The following is a 19,967-nucleotide window of genomic DNA, read 5'->3' on the forward strand; positions in this document are numbered from 1 at the left end:
AATATGAAGTATATAATTTCAGGTTTATGATATTCAGTTCATTCAAAAATTTACTCTTCAGATATAAGTGAAGCACAAGAGTAAACGACAAAGTACTCCAAAAGATATAGGCGAAGAACATAGAGTAGCTAAGTAAATATATAGCTATGTGTCGGATCGATAGAAGGGGTGTCTAGAGGGGGGTGAATAGACTACTTGCAAAAACTAAAATCCTAGCCTTCTCCCAATTTTAATGGTTGGCAGATTTTAGCGACTCTAACAAGTCTATTGCACCCTACACATGCTAGTTAACAAATATGGCAGCGGAAGGTAAAGACATTGCACATGTAGTAAGGAGTAGAGTTTAGGAAGATCAAACGCAAAGATTGACATGATGATTTTTGGCGTGGTTCCGATAGGTGGTGCTATCGTACGTCCACGTTAGTGGAGACTTCAACCCACGGAGGGTAACGACTCCGAGAGTCCACGGAGGGCTCCACCCGCAAGGGGTCCACAAAGAAGTGGCCTTGTCTATTCCACCATGGCTTACGTCCACACAAGACTAGCCTCACTCACGGTAGATCGTCACGAAGTAGGCGATCTCCTTGCCTATACAAACTTCTTGGTTCAACTCCACAACACGAAGTAGGAAGCTCCCAAGAGACACCTAACCAATCTAGGAGGCACCACCCTCCAAAAGGTAATAGATGTGGTAGAACGATGAACTCCTTGCTCTTGTGCTTCAGAAGATAGTCTTGTCAACACTCAATCACTCTCTCATAGATTTGGCATCGGTAGGAGAGATTGATCTTGTGGAAAGCAACTTGGGGAGGCTAGAGATCAAGTTTCAAATGGTTGGATTGGAATCTATTGATCTCAACACATGAGTAGGTGGCCCTCTCTCAGAAAAATGGGTCTGGCAAGTGTAAGTGTGTTATGAGTGCTTCCTCTATGAATGACAAGAGGTGGAGGGGTATATATAGGCATCCCCCAAAATCCAACCGTTACAACATTATTGCCCAACTCGGTGACACCAAAAAGAATCTCGGTGGTACCGAGTTGCACTAAATGTGGCAACTTTTGAATTCTCGGTGAGACCGATATATGAATCTCGGTGGTACCGATACGATGACCTAGACCAGTTTCCAAATATTGGTGAGACTGATTTCAATCTCGGAAATTCTGATTCTTTGAATTTTCTCAACAGAAAGTTGGTCACTGAATCTCGATGGCATTGATATGAAAGTTGGTGGTACCAAGAGATTAGGATTTGGCAAAGGATCTGTCTGGTGGAAAATCGGTAGGGCCGAGTGGAAAATATTGGTGGCACCGATTTTGCTGGTTTAGCTTTGGACAGAGATATCTTGTGGCAGAATGGTTGAGTATTTTTGGTGGCTACCGCTAAGCACTTGAGCAACCAATTCATCATAATACCTCAGTCCCTTTCAATAGTATTGGCTTTCCTATGGACTCAAAGTGATTTCTCACAAATGTAAAATGTAGAGTCTTCTTGCTTGAAGCTTGAACCAATCATATTCCTTCCTTCATCAAGGGGCTTCTCCTCAGAATCCTTTGTCCAATGTTCTCTATGGACTATACCTGAAATATACTAGGTAAAAGTGTTAGTACAAGAGAAAATGTATGTTGTCATGAATTATCAAAACCACCAAGGGAGCATATGTGCTTTCACTATGTATTAGACTCTCTACCGATCAAAGATTTAGATCTAAAAATTATTTCAAACAGCAAGAAAAACAAAAGGACACTCCAAGAATAGCACATATAATTTGAACAAAAAAAATTAGGATCAACCGAGACTAATCGATCGTTGTTGACGAAGAGGGGTGGATGCCTAACATGGCATCCCAAGCTTAGATTCTCGAGATTCTTTCTAATATTAACTTGGGGAGCCTTGGGCATCCCCAATCTTGAGCTCTTGTGTCTCGTTAATTCCTCTCATATCACAGTTTCTCCTAAGTTTCAAAACTTCATCCACACAAACTACAGCTGTAGCAGCATTGACTGACGCCGTCCCCAAGGAGCACGCGGCAAGGTCTTCACAAGCCATCAAGACAACAACATTGTGGCTAGTCTCCAGGATAAAAAGTTGAAGCAAAGGAGCCCGTCGGAGGTCTCGGGACCTTCACTGCAACCTCGGCCACGCTCACGGGCTACTAACGGGGTCCAGTATCGAGGGTGGCTAACCACTAGGAGCCTGGCCTCGTCAAACACAAGAGGTCACAACATGATCAAGACGTCGAGCGAACCTTAGAGGCAAGACGACCTTCTTGACGTCCAAGACTAGAGGACGGCAACATCCAAGATTGCATCTGGCATGTAAACCCTAGGCCTCTCTTACCTATATAAAGGGAGGCATAGGGCCGTTCTTCGTCATCTATCATTAGATAGGAGAATTCTCGGTAGCAATCTCATACACCATTGTAACCCCTCGCACGAGGTATCCCTCCACTATTAATAACTGAAACCAGTAGGACGTAGGGTATTACTCTTTAGAGTTGTGAACTTGAATAAACCCCTCGTGTGAACTCCGATCCATGACTTCCAGCTATGCTTGGACCCATACCGAGGGATGTCACGGAAATCTGCTCCGTCGCCATTATGTTGAGAATATTTTGAGTTGTTAAGATATTCGTACTTTAAAATTTCGTCAACACCATATGATCCTAGTTTGCGGATTAGAAAGTTCGAAGGCAGAAGTAAAGATCAACTAAGATACTCCCAAGTTATTGGTTCACTCATGTACCTAATGAGCACTATGAGACCTGACATCATGTTTGTTGTGAACAAACCGGGCCGGTTTGTTACCAATCTAGGTGATGTACATTGGCATGTTGTTGAAAGAATTGTGCACTGTCTGAAAGGCACTGTGAACTATGGACTTCACTATACCTGATACACGTCGGTACTTAAAGGGTATACTGATGTGAATTGGATCTCTCGTGGTGATGAGTTAAAGGCCACAATTGGATATGTGTTTACTCTTTGAGGTGGCATTGTTTCCTGGAAGTATTGCAAGCAAACGGTCCTAACGAGATCGACAATGCAAGCAGAATTCACAACATGAGACACATCTAATGTTGAAGCAGAATGGCTTTAAGATCTTTTGATGGACTTGGTGGTGGTTGAAAAGCCAGTACCAACTATCCTTATGAACTATGACAAGCACACATTTATTGTCAAGGTAAAGAGTTCAAAGGACAACATGTAGTCCAACAAACACACAAGAATGAGATTAAAAGTTGTGACATGTTTAAGAAACTCTAGAGTGATAATGTTGGATTATATCACGCTAAGAATCTGGTAGATCCCTTTACTAAAGGGCTACCACGTATTGTGATAGAAAATGCATCGAGGTAGATGGGTATGAGACCCACATGAGTTGCCATGGTGGTAATCCAACCTATGTGATCGTAGTTCCCGTGAAATGGTAACCGAAAAAACAAACTAGTGGTTAACTAAGGAGAGTAACTTTACTAACCCACTCTGTCGTACATGCAATACTCTCGAAAAATGTATGACAGGTTGACATTTGTCTTAATGTGTTTCAAAGCTTGTATAAGCAAGGTGATATCCTATAGATTGATCTTTGAAGGAACACACATATATGAGCTCGACTATTGGTCACAATGTTAGAGATTGGGTGATCTCTAGCAAGCTCATGAATGGGCCACGCGTGTGACTAATATGCTCCACCCGAGGGGTCAACCTTCGAAAGCCTAGTACTAGCAAGACATCTGGTAAAACTTCTTTACGCCAAACTGAAAATTGAAGGCATAGCACATTGTTCAGTTGTGAAGGAGTGTAGTTACTTGCTCTTGATGGAGTTCAACCTTAACAGGTCTTCACTGAAATATTGGTATATCAAAACTGTGTTTGGAACGTAGAACGGAATGGGCCCTCGAGATCTGGTGGGGGATTGTTGAAATATGGGATGGGCTTTAGACCCATCCAACAATTTCACAAAAATCTCTATGGGCCCATGTAGATGTTATGACAAGGAAGTGATGAAAGTTTAGTCCCACTCCGTTGGTGGAGAAGAAGTTGGACCTGCTTATAAGGGATTCTCTTTCACATGCTATTGAAGCTTGAGAAGAGAAGTGGTTGTTGTGCGCTCTTTCTCCGTCGTCCTTCTCGCCATGCCTCTTCGCGTCACGCGACGGGTTGAGGAAATGAGCCGAGCTGAGAGTCCTTAGCAGACGAGCCACGATCTAAAACGTTGGATCGCGGAGTGTTGCTGACTTGGATGTGGGGGCGTCGGTAACCCTAACCGCCACGAGAAAAACACGTCGCATGTACTCTGCCTCCATGCGCACCACCCCGACATCTTTTTGTTGTGGCTGCTATGAGTGATCCCTTTCTGTCCACCACGTACACGATTGACGTGACAGCAGGCCTCCGAAACCACCGCCTCTCCAGAACATGTACGAGAAAGGGATGGTTAGGTTTTTGAAGAGAGTCTCCTACGTACGCGACTACTCGCCGCCTTCCATCTACGTTAGTTGCATCGTCTAAATCCACGTCGCCATCCTTGCCGCCATGGCCACTGAAGACCGACTCGTCGTCGAAAAACTTGAAGCCGAGAAGAAGGCAACTTAGGAGACCGTTTCGGCTGCGGTGTCTGCGTGGCCTGTGGCCTATTGAAGGGTATAACTCCCTTATCCCGTTCATGTTAATTACCAGCGTTATGTGTAGATGTGTCTATTGTTTAAGTAGTAAGTGCTCATCTCATCGAATATCAATTTATGCTTAGCAACGCGTACATCATGTTCGTGATTTATTCCTAGATTAAACTAATCAAAAAACTGCTAATGTTATCAACAGTTCGAACGTCTCCGTGAACATTTGGTGAGGTTTGTTTCGGTGATCCGTGGTGGAGTTGCCCTCACTCCCCTGGCGCCAGGAGCACGGGAGGTGATCATCAGAACGGTGCCTTTTGCATTGCCCCGAAGGAAAGGGACAAACGAGCAAGATGCCGGCATGGCAACACGGTGCGTCGCACCTGGGCGTCATCATAGGACGAAGAAGACACATCCATGGTCGGCATCAGTCCGCCCATCCATCCATCCATCCACAGATTGGACGACCATGACTGGGATGATGGGCGTCGAGTGCGGGATGATCGGGCGCGCCATGGGCATTAACGGCGCTGATCCAGCGAAAAGCGAACACTCCGGAAAGGACCGGGACGGGACGAAACCCAAAGCTGAGCGCCACCAGTGGCAGTACCATACCTGATGCTCTCCACACATGCATGCACGTACCAGGTCAGGTTCCCTGCACCGGGCAGGAGACGATCTCCGGCACCGAACTACTGCACGGGGTGCTGGCCAGCCCGAGCCAATCATGGCGACTGAAACCGGCATGATTGCGAGCTCCATTCGTCTTTCTTTTTCTTTCTTTCTTCCTCCTTTGCCTGCTCGGTAACCGTCTTCACGATCCATCGTGCGATGACTGACATAAAAGGGTACAACAGATCTGCGGATCCTTGGAGCGCCGGCCCGCCTGCGGGACGGATCCGGAGCACCTGGACGCCCAGCAATTGGCACAAACAAAGGCGACTGCGCAGTTGCGAAAGAGGCCGCATGATTGCATTCTGCATCATAATGTGATGGTGATGCCAGCCAATTTTTTTGTATGATATGAGTGCCGCGGGATGGCTCCAGCTGACCAAATGGCAACTTGTGTGTGTATATATCATTGAACAGCACTGGTAAATTTCCACTTAGAATTACCCAAGTTGGGAAATTACATCCTTCATTGTGCATGAGAAGGAGCTTAGAATTCCCACTTACAATTACCCAAGTTGGGAAATTTCCATTAGAATTACTTATCTTATCCCAAGGCATGAGAAAGAGCTCTTTTCTGGCAAATAATAGGATGAGCCACTTGCCCTGCTTTGTTGAGATAAGAATAAGATGAGTAAAATCTTCATTCATTTGGGGCTTTCCAGCTACTGTGGAACAGTAGGGTACAAAAAGGCAAACTTTTTGCCACTGAAGGCAGGCATGGATGGAACTATACCAGCTGTCTTTCTTTACTTCTTATACACACACATCTACAATCTGCAAGACTGGTAAATCTGCTAACCAATATATACCGAAAGACTCGAGGATGAAAAAGATCATCTCACCAAGCATTTCATCCGGGCAATACAACTGCTACTTTTACCATCTATATATGCCAAGCAAAAAAAGAACGGTTAGTGTTGTACTAACATGTACAAGGCCTACAAACTCTGTCCTCAAAACAGCGTCAGGGACCGAGGTTTCGAGAAAATGTTCAGCTTCCTTTGGAAAAACCCAGATGACTTCGATGCTGGCCGCCTGTGAATCGGGCTCTCCGTGGGAGGATCCTCTACTATCACCTCGGCGGCCGCCACTTCCTGTGAACACGAGTTGTTGATCTCGCTTTGCCTCATGTCCCTAAGAAGATTCAGTAGCTTGAACGAGCAACTCTTCGCTTCATCAATCCCGTTCACCGACAGGTCCACGAGGGCGGGGATTACGCCCTCCTTCATCACGTGGGAGCAATCCTCCACGCTACGGGAACATATTGCCAGAAGGATTATCACTGCAAGTTCTCGCTCTTTAGGGCTTCCTGTGTCTAGATACTCTGCAATGGAACCAAGGCATCGGTCTGTTCTGGTAATAAGCGCCATAGCTTCTTCCACTTCGCATAAGTTCCGCAAAATCTCCAAACAGCACTCCACGAAGCTTCCTTCTGCCAAAATGGGAACCAGCTTCGAGATTATTCCCAGTGAAATCAGCTGTGACTTCACATCAGCACCGGATGAAAGGTCACAGATAATCTTCAAGGGAAGCTCAAGGCCCTCAATATCTTCAGACGCCAATATTGCCAAAACTGGAGGAGTGACAATAGAGGCCATCTGACGGGATTGCCGATGACTCAGGTGTCGAATCAGTTCATGGAGTACCAACAAAGCTTCAGTTTTTAGCTCTGAACTGAGGAAGGACGTGATAAGATGGAATGCTTCTTCATCCATGGATGGAATCTTAGCCCTGCAACTCAAACAATAGTGTCTTTGAGAATGCTATCATGAGGCCTGAGATATGCATAAAACTAGTAGATAGAATAGATAGATATATGTAGTACTGCTTGAACCCCAATCTAAATTAATGAAAGGATGATCTGGATAAGTCAGAGAAGATTGATTCTCTTACCTGCTGTTCGAAAGGAAATTAAGAAAAAAATGTAATCCAGCTTGCTGAGCTTTCATACTGTAGCTGCTGCTATCATTTCTCAAGAATTCAAGGAATGCTTCTACAAATCCATGGGATATCATAGCCCAGGAAACATCATCGTCATTGTGAAGAATACTCTTCAGATCTTTAATGGAGCTTCCTTGTATTTCTAATGGGAGCTTGGACAGCTCGCAGAAGAATGTCAGGAACATAGCCTGGTTGAAGTTGTGGAATGACAGATACTTCTGATAGTCTGCACTCCAAGAGAACTGAGAAAAACTATCCTTCGGCTCCTCCATATCCTTCACGTGGGAGGAATCTGAGACATAACTGGCATCAGAGAACGCGACAGATGAACTGCTGTGATCAATCACAAAATTCCTGGCATTCCCAGCAATTAGAGGTACTGAAACATTGTGCAAACTTGACATAGAGTGACCATTCAATTGCTCTGGTAAGTAACTGTAGGAATCTTTGCTTGGAAGAAAATCTGAGATTGTGAAACCATGCTCTCTGCACCAATTGCATATGAGATCCCTCATGCAAGTATTTGGAATCATCGCAAAGTTTTCTACCTTCATTTGTGTCTTGGGACAAGTGTCGTGTCCCTCACTGAACCATTTCTCAATATATTCTCTTTCGTAAGTCTGTCCAGATGTTATTATCACAGGATCACACATTAGCTTTGTTGATATTGGGCAACAGAACTCTGTAGGTGGTGTGGTTTCTCCAGACATACTACTCTGATACTCGTATCCCTGGAAGTATGTTGGCTTGTGGCACTTTTCAGGAGTACTGGCATTGCTTGCAAGACTTAAGCTTGAACTCAAAGACCGACTTTCAGATTGTAAATTTTCATTCCGCTCACCAGTGTCTGGTTTGATGTTCTTTCCATACTTTTTAACAAGATATAGGAAGAACTTAAGAACCTGCTCCTTTTTTGGATCAGTACCAGTAATCTTATCGAGCAGTTTATTGATTGCTCTTCGTTCAATCAAGACAGCTTTAGGAGATGTCAGGTTTAACTTTGAAGCTGCCTGCACGAATGTCTGAAGTTCAAGTTCTTCAGTTGCATCAGACTGCCGAAGCATCTCTAAAATTGATTTGCCAGCCTCTTGCTCCAATGGATCAACAACAAATTTTACATCTCGAAGGTCATTATGGACCTCAGCAATCTGTGTTACATAGCAAAGTATACACAATCAATCAATAAAAAATAATAGTGAAGATGCTAAGGATGCTTGAAATTGTGTGATAAGCAATACAAATAGGGACTACGGATATCCGTTTATCTTATAAATTTCCCACAACAAATCAATCAAAGCACATAATAGTGAAGATGCTATCATAAGAACACATGAAATTGTATGATAAGCAACACCAAAACGGCCTATTGGTATATTCATCCTAGCATAAGTTGAGTTGGTGACACACACACAAAAAAGAGTAAAACATCAAACTATATCAACTAACCTGATTAGCTAGCACTGTTGGGACCATATTCTGAATCAGGAACAGACTCCGTTTAAGTGAGTCTCTGACCCTTTCACATCGTAATAAAATTGCCTCTCCAGTAATAGCCTGAACATAAATATCCAAAATCATCAAATAATACTTTCAAAAGCACAAAGTAGTCACAACAAAAGGGTCCAAGAATCAATAATAAATTTAGGATATTATAATCTTAAGTTTCCCATGAACACAGGAATAACATACCAAGTAGAGTTTGCTACATTCGACGCAGTGCTGACTTATGAGTCTTCCTTTCTCAACTATATGGTATAGGTTGCACAATTCCTGTATTCCTGCTTTACATCCTGGTCGAGCTGCCTCAATTGATGGAAGAATAGAGGAGATTTTATCTAGCATCATTGTCAACTCACTGCACAATGAGCTGTGAACCTAACAAAAGCAAGACAATTCATATAAAAGCATTAATAAAAAAAATTAGGTACACAAAGATGAAACTAAAAAGACGATGAATGGAACCCTTGCATGACTAGTATGACACATAAGAAACAGCATGATTTCCCCGCCATATACGAGAGGGTTTCATCTTGCATAATAAAGGCATATAACCAAATGCCCCGTGTCTGAATAAAAAGTACTGGAATGGTTGGAAAAACTGAGAGGTAATTAAGTATTCCACCTTTGGACAAGAGTTGCGCCGTGATAAACCCGTGTTCGCCATTGTCGAAGAGTGACTGCCAATCTTAATCGTAAGGGCCTTGAACTGTTGAACAGGGAAGAAAATAATGTCATGAAAATGCTGTGAATTAAGTCAGGGAAATCCAACCATATCAGGACACTGAAGAATGTTACTAAGTTGTCAAAGGAAACAATAGTTCGGTCCACACAAATGTCAAATTTGTAAGGTATATGGTGATGGTGGTGGCTCGTTGCATCAAGGGAACATCTCTCACCATGCATTTTTTTTCTGAATGCTTTTTTCTTATCACAGTTACATAATTCAGGAAGTGTTTATCAAAAATAAATTATTAGTAGCTAGCTGTTTTCATAGCTATGTCGGGTGAGAGTGCTATGACTCCCCTTACAGGTCCAACTGCATAACTAGATTGCATTTACGAACAATGATTAATCGTCGAGAAACCAAGACATGTCATCATTTGTACTAACAGATGGCCCTAATAACCCAACCTCTCGTCTTCTAGCACAGGCAAAAAGTAAACCGATTGGTCAAAATACCTCTTGAACAACCACCATTATTGAAAGTCAACAAATTGGTCCGCAGCCGGTCTTTTTGTTCTTTCAACAACCATGCAATAAAATAATAAGAATAAAAGTTGAATCGAGTTGATTATGGGCCATCGGACCATTTCATCCTCGGCCTTACACAATTGGTTGAAGAAATCAAACCACGGATAAGAGCAGGAATAAATAAACAAACGAGTTGTATTCTGAATTTCAAAGCGTCTCAATGGGTGGGTACATGACAAACCCCCGGTCGTATGGGCCAAGCAAACGTAATCGTTTCCAGCGCTAAGCTTGATGCAGGAAGCATACGCAGAGAGGAAAGGGGATTGGAGTTTTGCAAGAACCCACTGATCAGTTGGTTTGCTATTGGCGGTATCAAGTATCAACCCAACCCGCATGAGGCATGAATGGACCCCAACCACCCCGGCCATTAGCACAAAAGCGGAAAGCACTGGAAGGGGAAGAGAAACATAAAAAATCAGCCCCTTTGGGCAGAAAGACCTAAACGGCGCGGGCCAGAAAAATCATCATAGAAAAAGATTGGCGTTTTGTTCCCAGGGATGGAAGAAGAGGGCAGGTCCAGCCGACGATTTAGCAACTCAATCAAAAGGTGATTATCGATCATGGAAACGGCACCAAATCCCTCCGGATCATCAACAAGAGAGGATGCACACGGGGGGATTCAATGGAGCATCGGCAGCATAGGGGCATAACAAGATGGAATCAACTTGGAAGGGGGACGAGACAACCAACCTGCTGGCGCGCGGTAGGAACGACCCAAAACCAAGCTGCGCGCAGAGAAAGCAACGAACCTCCTCCTTGTTGCTGTTATTTGTCGCCCCTCGACACGGGGACAGAGGGGATAGATGGAAGGAACCCTGCTTCCTCCTGCAACCACAAAGTCGAACGGAACGAATCAGCCGGACGTCCTCCCTCCCCGGCAAGCAAGGCAGCAGCGAGAGGAAGAGCGATAGAGGCTCGTGGAGCGGGGGAGGGACCATACCAGGCGCAAGAACGGCAACCCTCTGCTGGCTCACCGGAGCATGGACGGACGGAGGGATGGAGGGGTCCTTGGATTTGGATGCCGGAAGCGGGTGGGGTTCGAGGAATGGAGTACGGAGGCGTTTGCTCCCTGGGTCGACCAGTCTCCTCCTAGTCTAGTACTCGTAGCGGTATAGAAGGAGACGGATAAAGGCGGCGCGGGGAGGAGGGGAGGAGGGGGCAGCGGGACAGAGAGAGGGAGAAAGGAATCGTGGGAATGATGGGAGCCACAGGCACACCACCACCTGCGCCCATAGCGCGCGCGCGCGCACCAGCGAGTATAATATTCCTCGTCGCGCTCGGGCTCGCTGCTTTTCCTTCCCGGTCGCCGTCCCCGCCATAGCGGTTTGCGGGGCCCGCCCCCGGATGGCGCCCTGTCCGTCTCCATCGGCTCGGTAGAGACACGCACCACACCACCTTCCCACGAGACCCCGCGCGTGGACACGTACGTGCCATGGCGACTGCGCGCCCACGGTGCACCACACCAGCACCAGGGTCCCGGACCCAGCGAGCGCCGAAGCTAACCGACGGGCGCGGCCTCGCGGACCACGCGCGCGCGGCGGGGCAGGCGGAAAGGCAGGGTCATGCGAGCCGCACGCCGCCGCCGCCGCCGCCGCCGCCTGCCGATGGATTCTCAGGGGGGCTTTGTTAGGCTAGGCGTTGAAACCTGGAGAAAACAACTGATTAGTTAGTGGTTGGGGGAAGATTCGGCTTCTGTTGAACGCCGCCGAAACGATCGGCTTAACCCCTCCTCCCCTAACCTGATCAGTGAGTAAAGCTTGTGGGCATTCATACGTACCCGGTCTTTGCTTAAGCTTGCGGAGCTTCCTTTGAAAGAACGCGTGCAAGACCGTCCTCGGTCTCTTCGGACCAAGGGATTAGACTGCTAGCACGCCTTCAGCTTAATTAAAGACCCCTCCCCTCCCTAAAACGGGGCAGCGGCTTCTAGAAACGCTCCGCTTAACCAAGAAGCTCCCTAGCACCGAGCAGAGCACCACCCCTCATTCCATCATGTGTGTGTGCGCGCGCATGTACAAACTCGACACGGCACCTCGTTCCAAATGTGCTAAATGATGATACCAGAACAAAAACACACTTGCTTTCGGAGCTTCTTTAGCGTTTTGACTCGACCATCTTTCGTGAATCATGATGCAGTTTACTATCACCGGAGTACCAATGATGCGCATCACGCATCATCATGATCATCATGCAAAGCAAGGCCACACCTGTGAACGACGAATGATTGATTCGGTAAGGGCGATCAGTTGGCAAACCACTGACGTACGCGTCATGCAGCGCAAGCAGCCGGCGGTTGCTCTCATGCATACAACAAAAAGGATGCTCCTCTCCTGGTCTTGTAGTGCTACCGGTTTATGTTCGTTGATCAGAAAGAAACAGAATGGGGAGCAAGCAAACAAACGGCGGGGCTTGGGCAAAGATTCGGCTTCTGTTGAATGCTGCCGAAACAATAAACTTGTCCCCCGTCGGTTAGGGCAGCTCCAACACCGTTCATCAAAACGGACATCATCGAATGCCACGCATCCATACTTTAATCATACTAGCACAAATGCTCATTCGAACCCAGGCCTTCCGGTGAGAGCAGCAATAGTGAAACCACCAGGCTAGTTGGTTGTTTGTGACAAAATAAGGGCTAGCGCTGAATAACATAAAACCGACGGTGACTTGTGAAGAGGAATAATAAATCGTTTTTTATCCACTTACCGGTGGCATGGTGGATAATTTAAGCCAACTTCAGGGGTAATTTTTATGACGGACGACAGAAGCACTATTTATTTTACTATTATTAGGAAAAGATTCATTAAATGTTCGTTCCCTTGTCCGATGGAAAGAGAAGAAAGATAGAAAGAAGAAAAGAGGGGTGTAGAGCAACTCCAACGCGCCGATCCAAACGAACGATGTTTTTGTTTGTTTTTTATTCGTTTGGGTCGGTCGCCCGTTCGATGTCCGACTTGTTTAAGATTTGGGTCGACGGTGAGTCCAACGTCCGTGATCCATTTTATGTCCGTGCACACATTTTAAAAGCAGATAAGGCAATGATCATGTCGTCGTCCAAAGTTTATGACGGCACCATATGTCAGCGGCCGGCATACAATACCAGCTTCAGAAAATAGTTCATGCTGACGCACTTGTCAGTGGCCGGCAGACATGCCAGCACACAAAAAAGAATGGGAGTTCGACCACGTCATCGCGGTCGTGATCATGTCAGCACACTTGCCAGCATAAAAAAGAAGGAGGGTGAAGAGATTCGATGACATCTTGTCCAGGAGAACGAAGTACATCGTTCCAACATCAAGGAGGAAAGAAAGACGGAAAGGTTTAGCATGTTGATAGTAGCGACCAAAAAGAAGCTCAAACTCAAAGAGAAGAAGCCATATTCAAAGAGAAGAAGATCGAAATTGCAGCCGCTTCGAAGAACGAAAAGATGTTAGACCTTGAAGATGTATGATTTAGATGATGGCACAAGGATAATCGTTTAGGTCGTTCATTTTAAGGTGTTAAAGTGGCAGAAGGAAGAGCTAGAGGCGAAAGAGGTGGTCGAGACGGCCGAGAAAGAGGCAGGGGTGACAACGATAGATTGGGCGTGGAGCTGACGAACTGATATTTTTATGATCGAACATGTAAAAACTATGCATACTTACCACTTTTTATGCGATTAGGAGATGTGATCCGTTATGTGATCGAACAAATTTGAATTTCGAATTGACCGGGATAGTATTTGATGGCCGACTTCCACATCAATGTCAGCGGGTTTGTCAACCCGGTCTATGAACAGATGTGGTGCTTGGTTTAAGGGGCGGCGCCGGAGATGCCCTTATGCATTTTGCAATAAAAAGAATGTTCATCCCGATCGTACTCCCCTACTGCTGCTAGTTTTTGTTCCTTGTGTCCCAGTTTTTGTTCTCCAGTAACAGCCGGCCGGCAAACGCACGACGGGTAGATGGACGCTCTCCGCAACACGTGGATCGAGCGAGAGCAGGCGCTGCTTTACGCAAAGGCGACGGCGGGCGATTGGCGCCACGGAGGCCGGCCGGGCGCACGTCTCGATTAGCCAGCCGCTGCCTGCCGCGTCTCTCCCGATCCCACCGGAGTTGGCCGACACGGCGGGTCCACCTGCCCCCGACATGCCGGTGGTGGACCGATCGATGAATCTCACCCTGCTCGACCGCCACATTTCGCGTCATCTTCCTTCCTTCCTTCCTTCCTTCCTCTCGCGTCTCCCGTGCGCGATAATGGAGTCGAGTGGCCGGAAGGCAAGCCGGTGAAACCCAACTTAGCCATATCGTTTTGATATGATATGATATCGTTTTCTTTTTCTTTTTTGAAAAGATATGGTATCGTTTTTATGCCTTTTGGTCCGGGAGTGCGTTTCTGGGTCCTGGCCGGCCGGCCGGCGGGCTACGGTGCATGTGGCCGCGCCGTTGGCCACGCAAAGAAGGGGGCAGGCCTCGTCGGTCGTGCGGTCGTAGCCATGCATGGAGGCCGGCCGCCCTGGTCTGGTCTTTTTCGATGAGGTTATGATGGCGCACGCACGTCCTCTTGTGTTCTGCAGCGCGCACCTCGATGTTACGATCGTGACACGGTACGGCCACATGTGCATCGGTACAGGCGACACGTTACGTGCGCTCCTTTGCGTAGGAGCAACGCGCGGTTGTCGGGAGGTGAAGGTGAACGTATCGGCTGGAGTTGGATGGTGGGCGCGCCCACGACGGTTGACCCCCGATCAGGTGCGTGCGTGTGTGCTCACCACCGGTCTGATCTGATCTGACCATGATGTGCATGTGCATTGTGTATCTTGGAGCACTGAAGATGAGTGCAGGGAACCGTCCATGCACCATGCACGCTCCTTGCTCCATCCCACGGCGCTCCCGTGAGCTCGACCACGTGCGTACGGCCGGCGCCGGTGCATGGGCAAAAGAATAGAAGCCCGAGGCCGCGGCGTGCGTGCGTGCGTACGTACCGTGCCAGTCATCGGCCTGTAGCATGGCGCCACGGCTTCGAATTCAGTCCCCACGTACGTCGCTGTCGCCCGCGTTGGCGGCCCGCGGCCGGCCGGCGTGCACCGCCGCGACCGCCGGCGTCCACGACTAGATCAGCGACGACATGTCCATGAGCGCCGTATATGGCTCGTTCCCATATGTACGATTAGGCCAACATTGCTACGCCGGTGACCGGTCCATGCTTTGCTTTCCTCCGACCAGAGACAGACGTACTTGTACGTGCGTCTGTCGTCGCTATGTGTTTGGCGCATAGCGACGGAGGTCGATTGTTCGGCCGGGAAATCTCAGACATGGAGTCCATGTTTGGCGTTCAAAGTTCAATTCGTCCGAGGCTCTGACCTCGTCGGCGATCGACGTGCGCACCCGGCGGCATCCATCGTCGCCCGTTGTCCAGGTCAGCCGAGTGACTGGCCGCCGGCCGGCCCGGCCTTCATCCGAGCGTCATGGCGACGGCTAGCAGACCGACGACCTGGACCGATCAGAGAAAGCGGCGACGTGATATGAATGGCTGCCTGCATTTGTCTGCGTACGTTCCAAACAGCTTACCTCAGCAGCAGCCCGGGGCGCACGTACGTACTACCACTGCCAGTACGTCGTCGTCGTTAGTACTATACATGTTAGTATTAATGATGAAATCTCATAATTAATCTTGGCCGAGAGTGATCGCGCATGCATCCACCTGTCGCCCCGGCCGGCTTGGTCAGAAAAAGGTCGTGATATTTTATGCTGTCAGTGGCAGGAGATTCGCCGTGGAGCTTCCGATCATCCTGGCCGGAAAAACGGATGCGGCGGCCGCGTCCTGATCGGAAAGGCCAAACGCCGCGGCTCCATACGAATTTGCGCGGTGGCGCCCGGAGCGGCGACTGGTCCGGTCTTGACCGGGGAAAGGCACGTACGGCGGCGACAGTGAGATTGTTATTCTATTCTAGGACCAAAGCTGGGTCAAGCGGTTAACAAGTGATGTAACAATGCGCGTGGTAATTTGGTGACCTTTGATTAATTGGTTCTGTGATGATCACATCGTCGATCCTCCCGGCGACCGAGCACGAGTGGTACGTCCAGGATCCTCCAAGTTCCAATCCAAGAGCACGAGGGAAGAAGCATATCTGTACAGCGACACGCTTAGGCTGTGTTTGATAGCAAAGTATCCAAAAAACTTGAGTATTAGAAAACTACAGTAAATTAGCCTGTAGGTATGAAATACCGAGGTTTTGACATAACAAAATACTCCCTCCGTTTCTAAATATAAGTCTTTTTAGAAATTTTACTAGAAGACTACATACGGATCAAAATGGATGAATCTACATTCTAAAATATGTCTATATACGTCCGTATGTAGTCTTTTAGTGAAACCTCTTAAAAGACTTATATTTAGGAACGGAGGGAGTATTTTATAGTACAAGCAAAAGTGCACGTGCGTTGCAACAGGAGAAAAAACCACCATCTTCAATGACGATGACCACATTATGTTCATATCTCATCGCATGATTTTAAAATTTTGTTCATAAATGCAAGAAAATATTTCTTCTTTTAGTTTTATTCACAATTCAAAAGTTGAAACAATGTTCATATTTTTTAAAAAATATCATGGTTGTCAAAAAACTTGGTAACTCAAAGAATTATTCTGAATTTCCAAAAACATTTTTTAGAATATACTATAATATTTCGATCCATCACAACAATTAATTCTTCAAAATTCACTCAGGTATATAATCAGAAAGACTCAGAAGCATTACTGTTTAATTGCATACATTCAATCATTCGTGAACATTTTTACGAATTTGGGAACATTTTTCAAATCAAGAACATTTTTACTATTTATAAACATTTTTTAAAAATTCCAAACGATATTTTGTATTACGAACTGTTTTCAAGTATTTTTTGTGAATTGGCGAATAATTCATTTTTTGAATTATCAAATATTTTTTTAATTGCATTAAATAAATTGCTCAAAATGATAGAATTTTTTGATTCACGAATGTTTTCTCCAAAATTATGCTTTTTTTAATATGCAAACATTTTTACAGAAATCCCGAACAAATTTTTAATTCGCAAACATTTTATGTTTTACCAAACATTTATGTAAATATAATTTTTTTTGAATTGCGAAAGTTTTTTTTGATTTATTTAAATTAGAAGAATTAAAAAGGAACAGATAAATAATAATTATAAAACTAAAACTAAAAAAACATGCCCCCGCCCATGGACTGGCCCAAGTGGGCGTACTGTTTATTTTCCAGCAAGCAGAGCGTAGTATAGTTGGTCCCTATGTTTTGGCCGGCCCATGCGAGGATTCCGTGCTAAACGTTTTTTATAATTTATAGGTGGCATTGGTGGGTAATATTAGACAATTTTGGAGGCAATTTTAATGACGTACCACAAAAGCAATAGGTGCTTTATTAATACGTAAAGATAAAGATTGATAATAGAGACAATCTATTTGGTTGTGCCGTTTTCATTGACTTAAAATTAACTGGCTAAAACCATTGGCAACTGAATACACGTGTTTTCCTAGTTAGCTAGCCATTTTATGTAACTACTACTTGAACGCCCGTGCGTTGCCACGAGACGATAAACTTAGAGCAACTCTGTGAGAGTCATCGCATCGGCAACTTCTATAACACGTATTGAGCGTCCTCCATAACGATTCACAAACTTTAAATGCAAATTTTACCCATTTCTTTCTGAAGGAAAATGTGTTGTGTACTACATATAGTGTTCTCAAATCTTATACAAAATCAGATATGAACATGTGCATATAATCCAAAACAACACTTGCGCACATTCGATTTTTGCATTTGTCCTTAGATAATAAACAATGTTTGTTCATTTGCATATACAACAGATACTTTTTGTACAACCACGATAGAAATTCAGCCAATACCCACAAATATGTTATAGATAACATCTCCTTCTCTTAAAAACGGAAATCAAATCTGATAGGTTTATGCTAAGTCTCTAATTCCAGTAGAACAAACCATAGTCAAATATAAATGTGGCACCATATTGGACTGAGTGGTTAACTTCAATCACTATATCTTTTTCCATCCTAGAATCTCAAACTTTGGAACTCTAAATCCATTTGAGATAGCATCAACTTCTGTGAATCCTTGGATCCTTTTCTATATATAAGCACAACCGACAATCTTAGATGAATAACGGAAGTAGGCATACCATTCTAGAATGCTTTGAATCATTCTAGATGGCTACATGTTCATTACGTTATTATTATTTTTCAATGCCTACAACATCCAAGTCCGGTGCAACTTACTTTGCCCATTCTCGCATGGAAGTTGCCATGGAACAAGTAACAGCTAGCGAGGTAGAACATCTATTCCCTCACCTCCAACAGCTAGTTGAGCAATAAAGGCAAGAAGAGTAACATATCTCCATTTTGGAGCACTTAGTCCACTCTGTCAAGCATCAATACGTTATCAAACAGTACAATGTGAATTAACCAGCATACCCAGGAAGCAACAAAATCAGGAACTAAATCGATCAATCAGACATTAGGGGGTGAAATTCTAATAACTGACCGGTGTGGCATGAATCGTTGGTGCGTGATAGCAGATCAAAAGATGGCGCACTCAATGATACATGCGCAAGAGATACAACACACTAACATTATGAAAGACCGGGTACAATTCCAACGAGGTTGTTTTAGTAGAGCCCCAAATTTAAAAGAGCATGAAAGATGACTTAGTAAACAGTATCACTTGTTGTACTTCCATATAAAAAAACAAGTGCCTCTGAACTATTTTGAGTACAGGTATGCTAGAATATTTACGATTAGCAGGTGTATTCATTTACACGTAACTCTGCCCATTATCCATGTGTTGTTTTTTCTTTTCAATTATAACCAGTGCTATCTCCTCATCAAAGCTCTTCCTTTTGGTTTTCAATTTTTCATAGGTAGCAACCAAATACAGTAGTAACTATTCTAACAAACAATTGTTCTTGCATGTCATGTCGTTTTGCACTATGAGAAGACTACATATAATGACCTTTCGACATCTTTTGGGGGAAATGGGACTTGTGTACAGAGGATGGTCACATCTGCTGATCATGTAAGATGAAGCTATTCTTACAGGGTACTACAAAACTAAGAACAAATCAACTACATCACCATGGGAAAATAAAGTACATTGTGTAATTATGCATCAACAAATAAAGCAAGACACAAAACTAAATCATGCTAGTGGTTGGAGATGGATGAAGAGAAGGCCAGATCTACAATATCATGATCAAAAAATGAGGGACTCTCACCGATGAGCTTCCAATTCCCAACGAGAAGGAACTCTACATAGGACGCCTCCCGCCTCATCTTCCTGCTCACATTTTCCTTCCTTCCAAGGCAACACCAACTAAAACCAGAAAAAAAAACTCAGTACCAAATCCCAGAGACGAATAGAGGGAGGGAGAGAGATAACAAGCGAGTGAATTACCAAGTGAACTTGCAATTTCTTCCTGGCGTTGGCGGCTTCTGTTGTCAACATGTCGATCTCGGCTGTCCGACGTCCGCTTGTCACCCTGCCATCGATCTTCGATTGTGCCCCCGCTGTCTCTCATGGATTTGGGGTATGGAAGCAAGGACGCGGGGAAAGTCGAGGCTGGGCGAGGGACATCGACCGCGCGTGCCCATACGCGGTTGACTGGGGTGGCGGCTTGCCCGACATCTGCGATGGCGCCGTGGCGCTGTGCTTGCTGCTGTGGCGAGCCCGTGCGACGACGGTGCAGTTGGGAGACATCGGGTTGCGGCATATCGAGGCGGCCAGGGCGGATGGGGAAACGAAGCCTAGCACGAGGTGGGAAGTGGTAAGAGGAGGAGGTGGCGTGCAACCTAGCTGAACGTCGGGAAGGAGAAGCCGGGTGGGCTCGAACGTCTTCACCGCGGGAGCCATTGTTGGAGGCGGGGACAAAGTGACAGAGAAAATCTTGGCCGTGTCACAGTTGCGGTGTTCAGTGGTGGCGGATAAGAGAACCATGTGGA

The 19,967-nt window shown here is 45.7% G+C and overlaps 1 protein-coding gene across 2 annotated transcripts; it reads right to left on the reverse strand.

Annotated features, from left to right (window-relative positions):
- Positions 1-5,911: 5,911 nt before the first annotated feature.
- LOC123403026 (U-box domain-containing protein 5) lies at positions 5,912-11,187 on the reverse strand. Of its 2 annotated transcripts, XM_045097005.1 has the most exons (7): positions 10,921-11,187; positions 10,671-10,805; positions 9,352-9,435; positions 8,919-9,104; positions 8,676-8,783; positions 7,182-8,377; positions 5,912-7,019 (listed from the first exon to the last, which is right to left on the reverse strand). In XM_045097005.1, exons 3-7 carry the CDS (start codon positions 9,391-9,393, stop codon positions 6,242-6,244), a joined length of 2,310 nt encoding a protein of 769 aa, XP_044952940.1. In that variant the 5' UTR covers positions 9,394-9,435; positions 10,671-10,805; positions 10,921-11,187; the 3' UTR covers positions 5,912-6,241. The 2 variants fall into 2 exon arrangements, with proteins under 2 accessions (XP_044952940.1, XP_044952939.1); XM_045097004.1 differs by lacking the exons at positions 10,671-10,805; positions 10,921-11,187 and adding an exon at positions 9,909-10,660.
- Between the last annotated feature and the right edge of the window lie 8,780 nt (positions 11,188-19,967).

Source organism: Hordeum vulgare, chromosome 6H (genome assembly GCF_904849725.1).
Source record: "Hordeum vulgare subsp. vulgare chromosome 6H, MorexV3_pseudomolecules_assembly, whole genome shotgun sequence".
Classification (NCBI taxonomy): Eukaryota; Viridiplantae; Streptophyta; class Magnoliopsida; order Poales; family Poaceae; genus Hordeum; species Hordeum vulgare.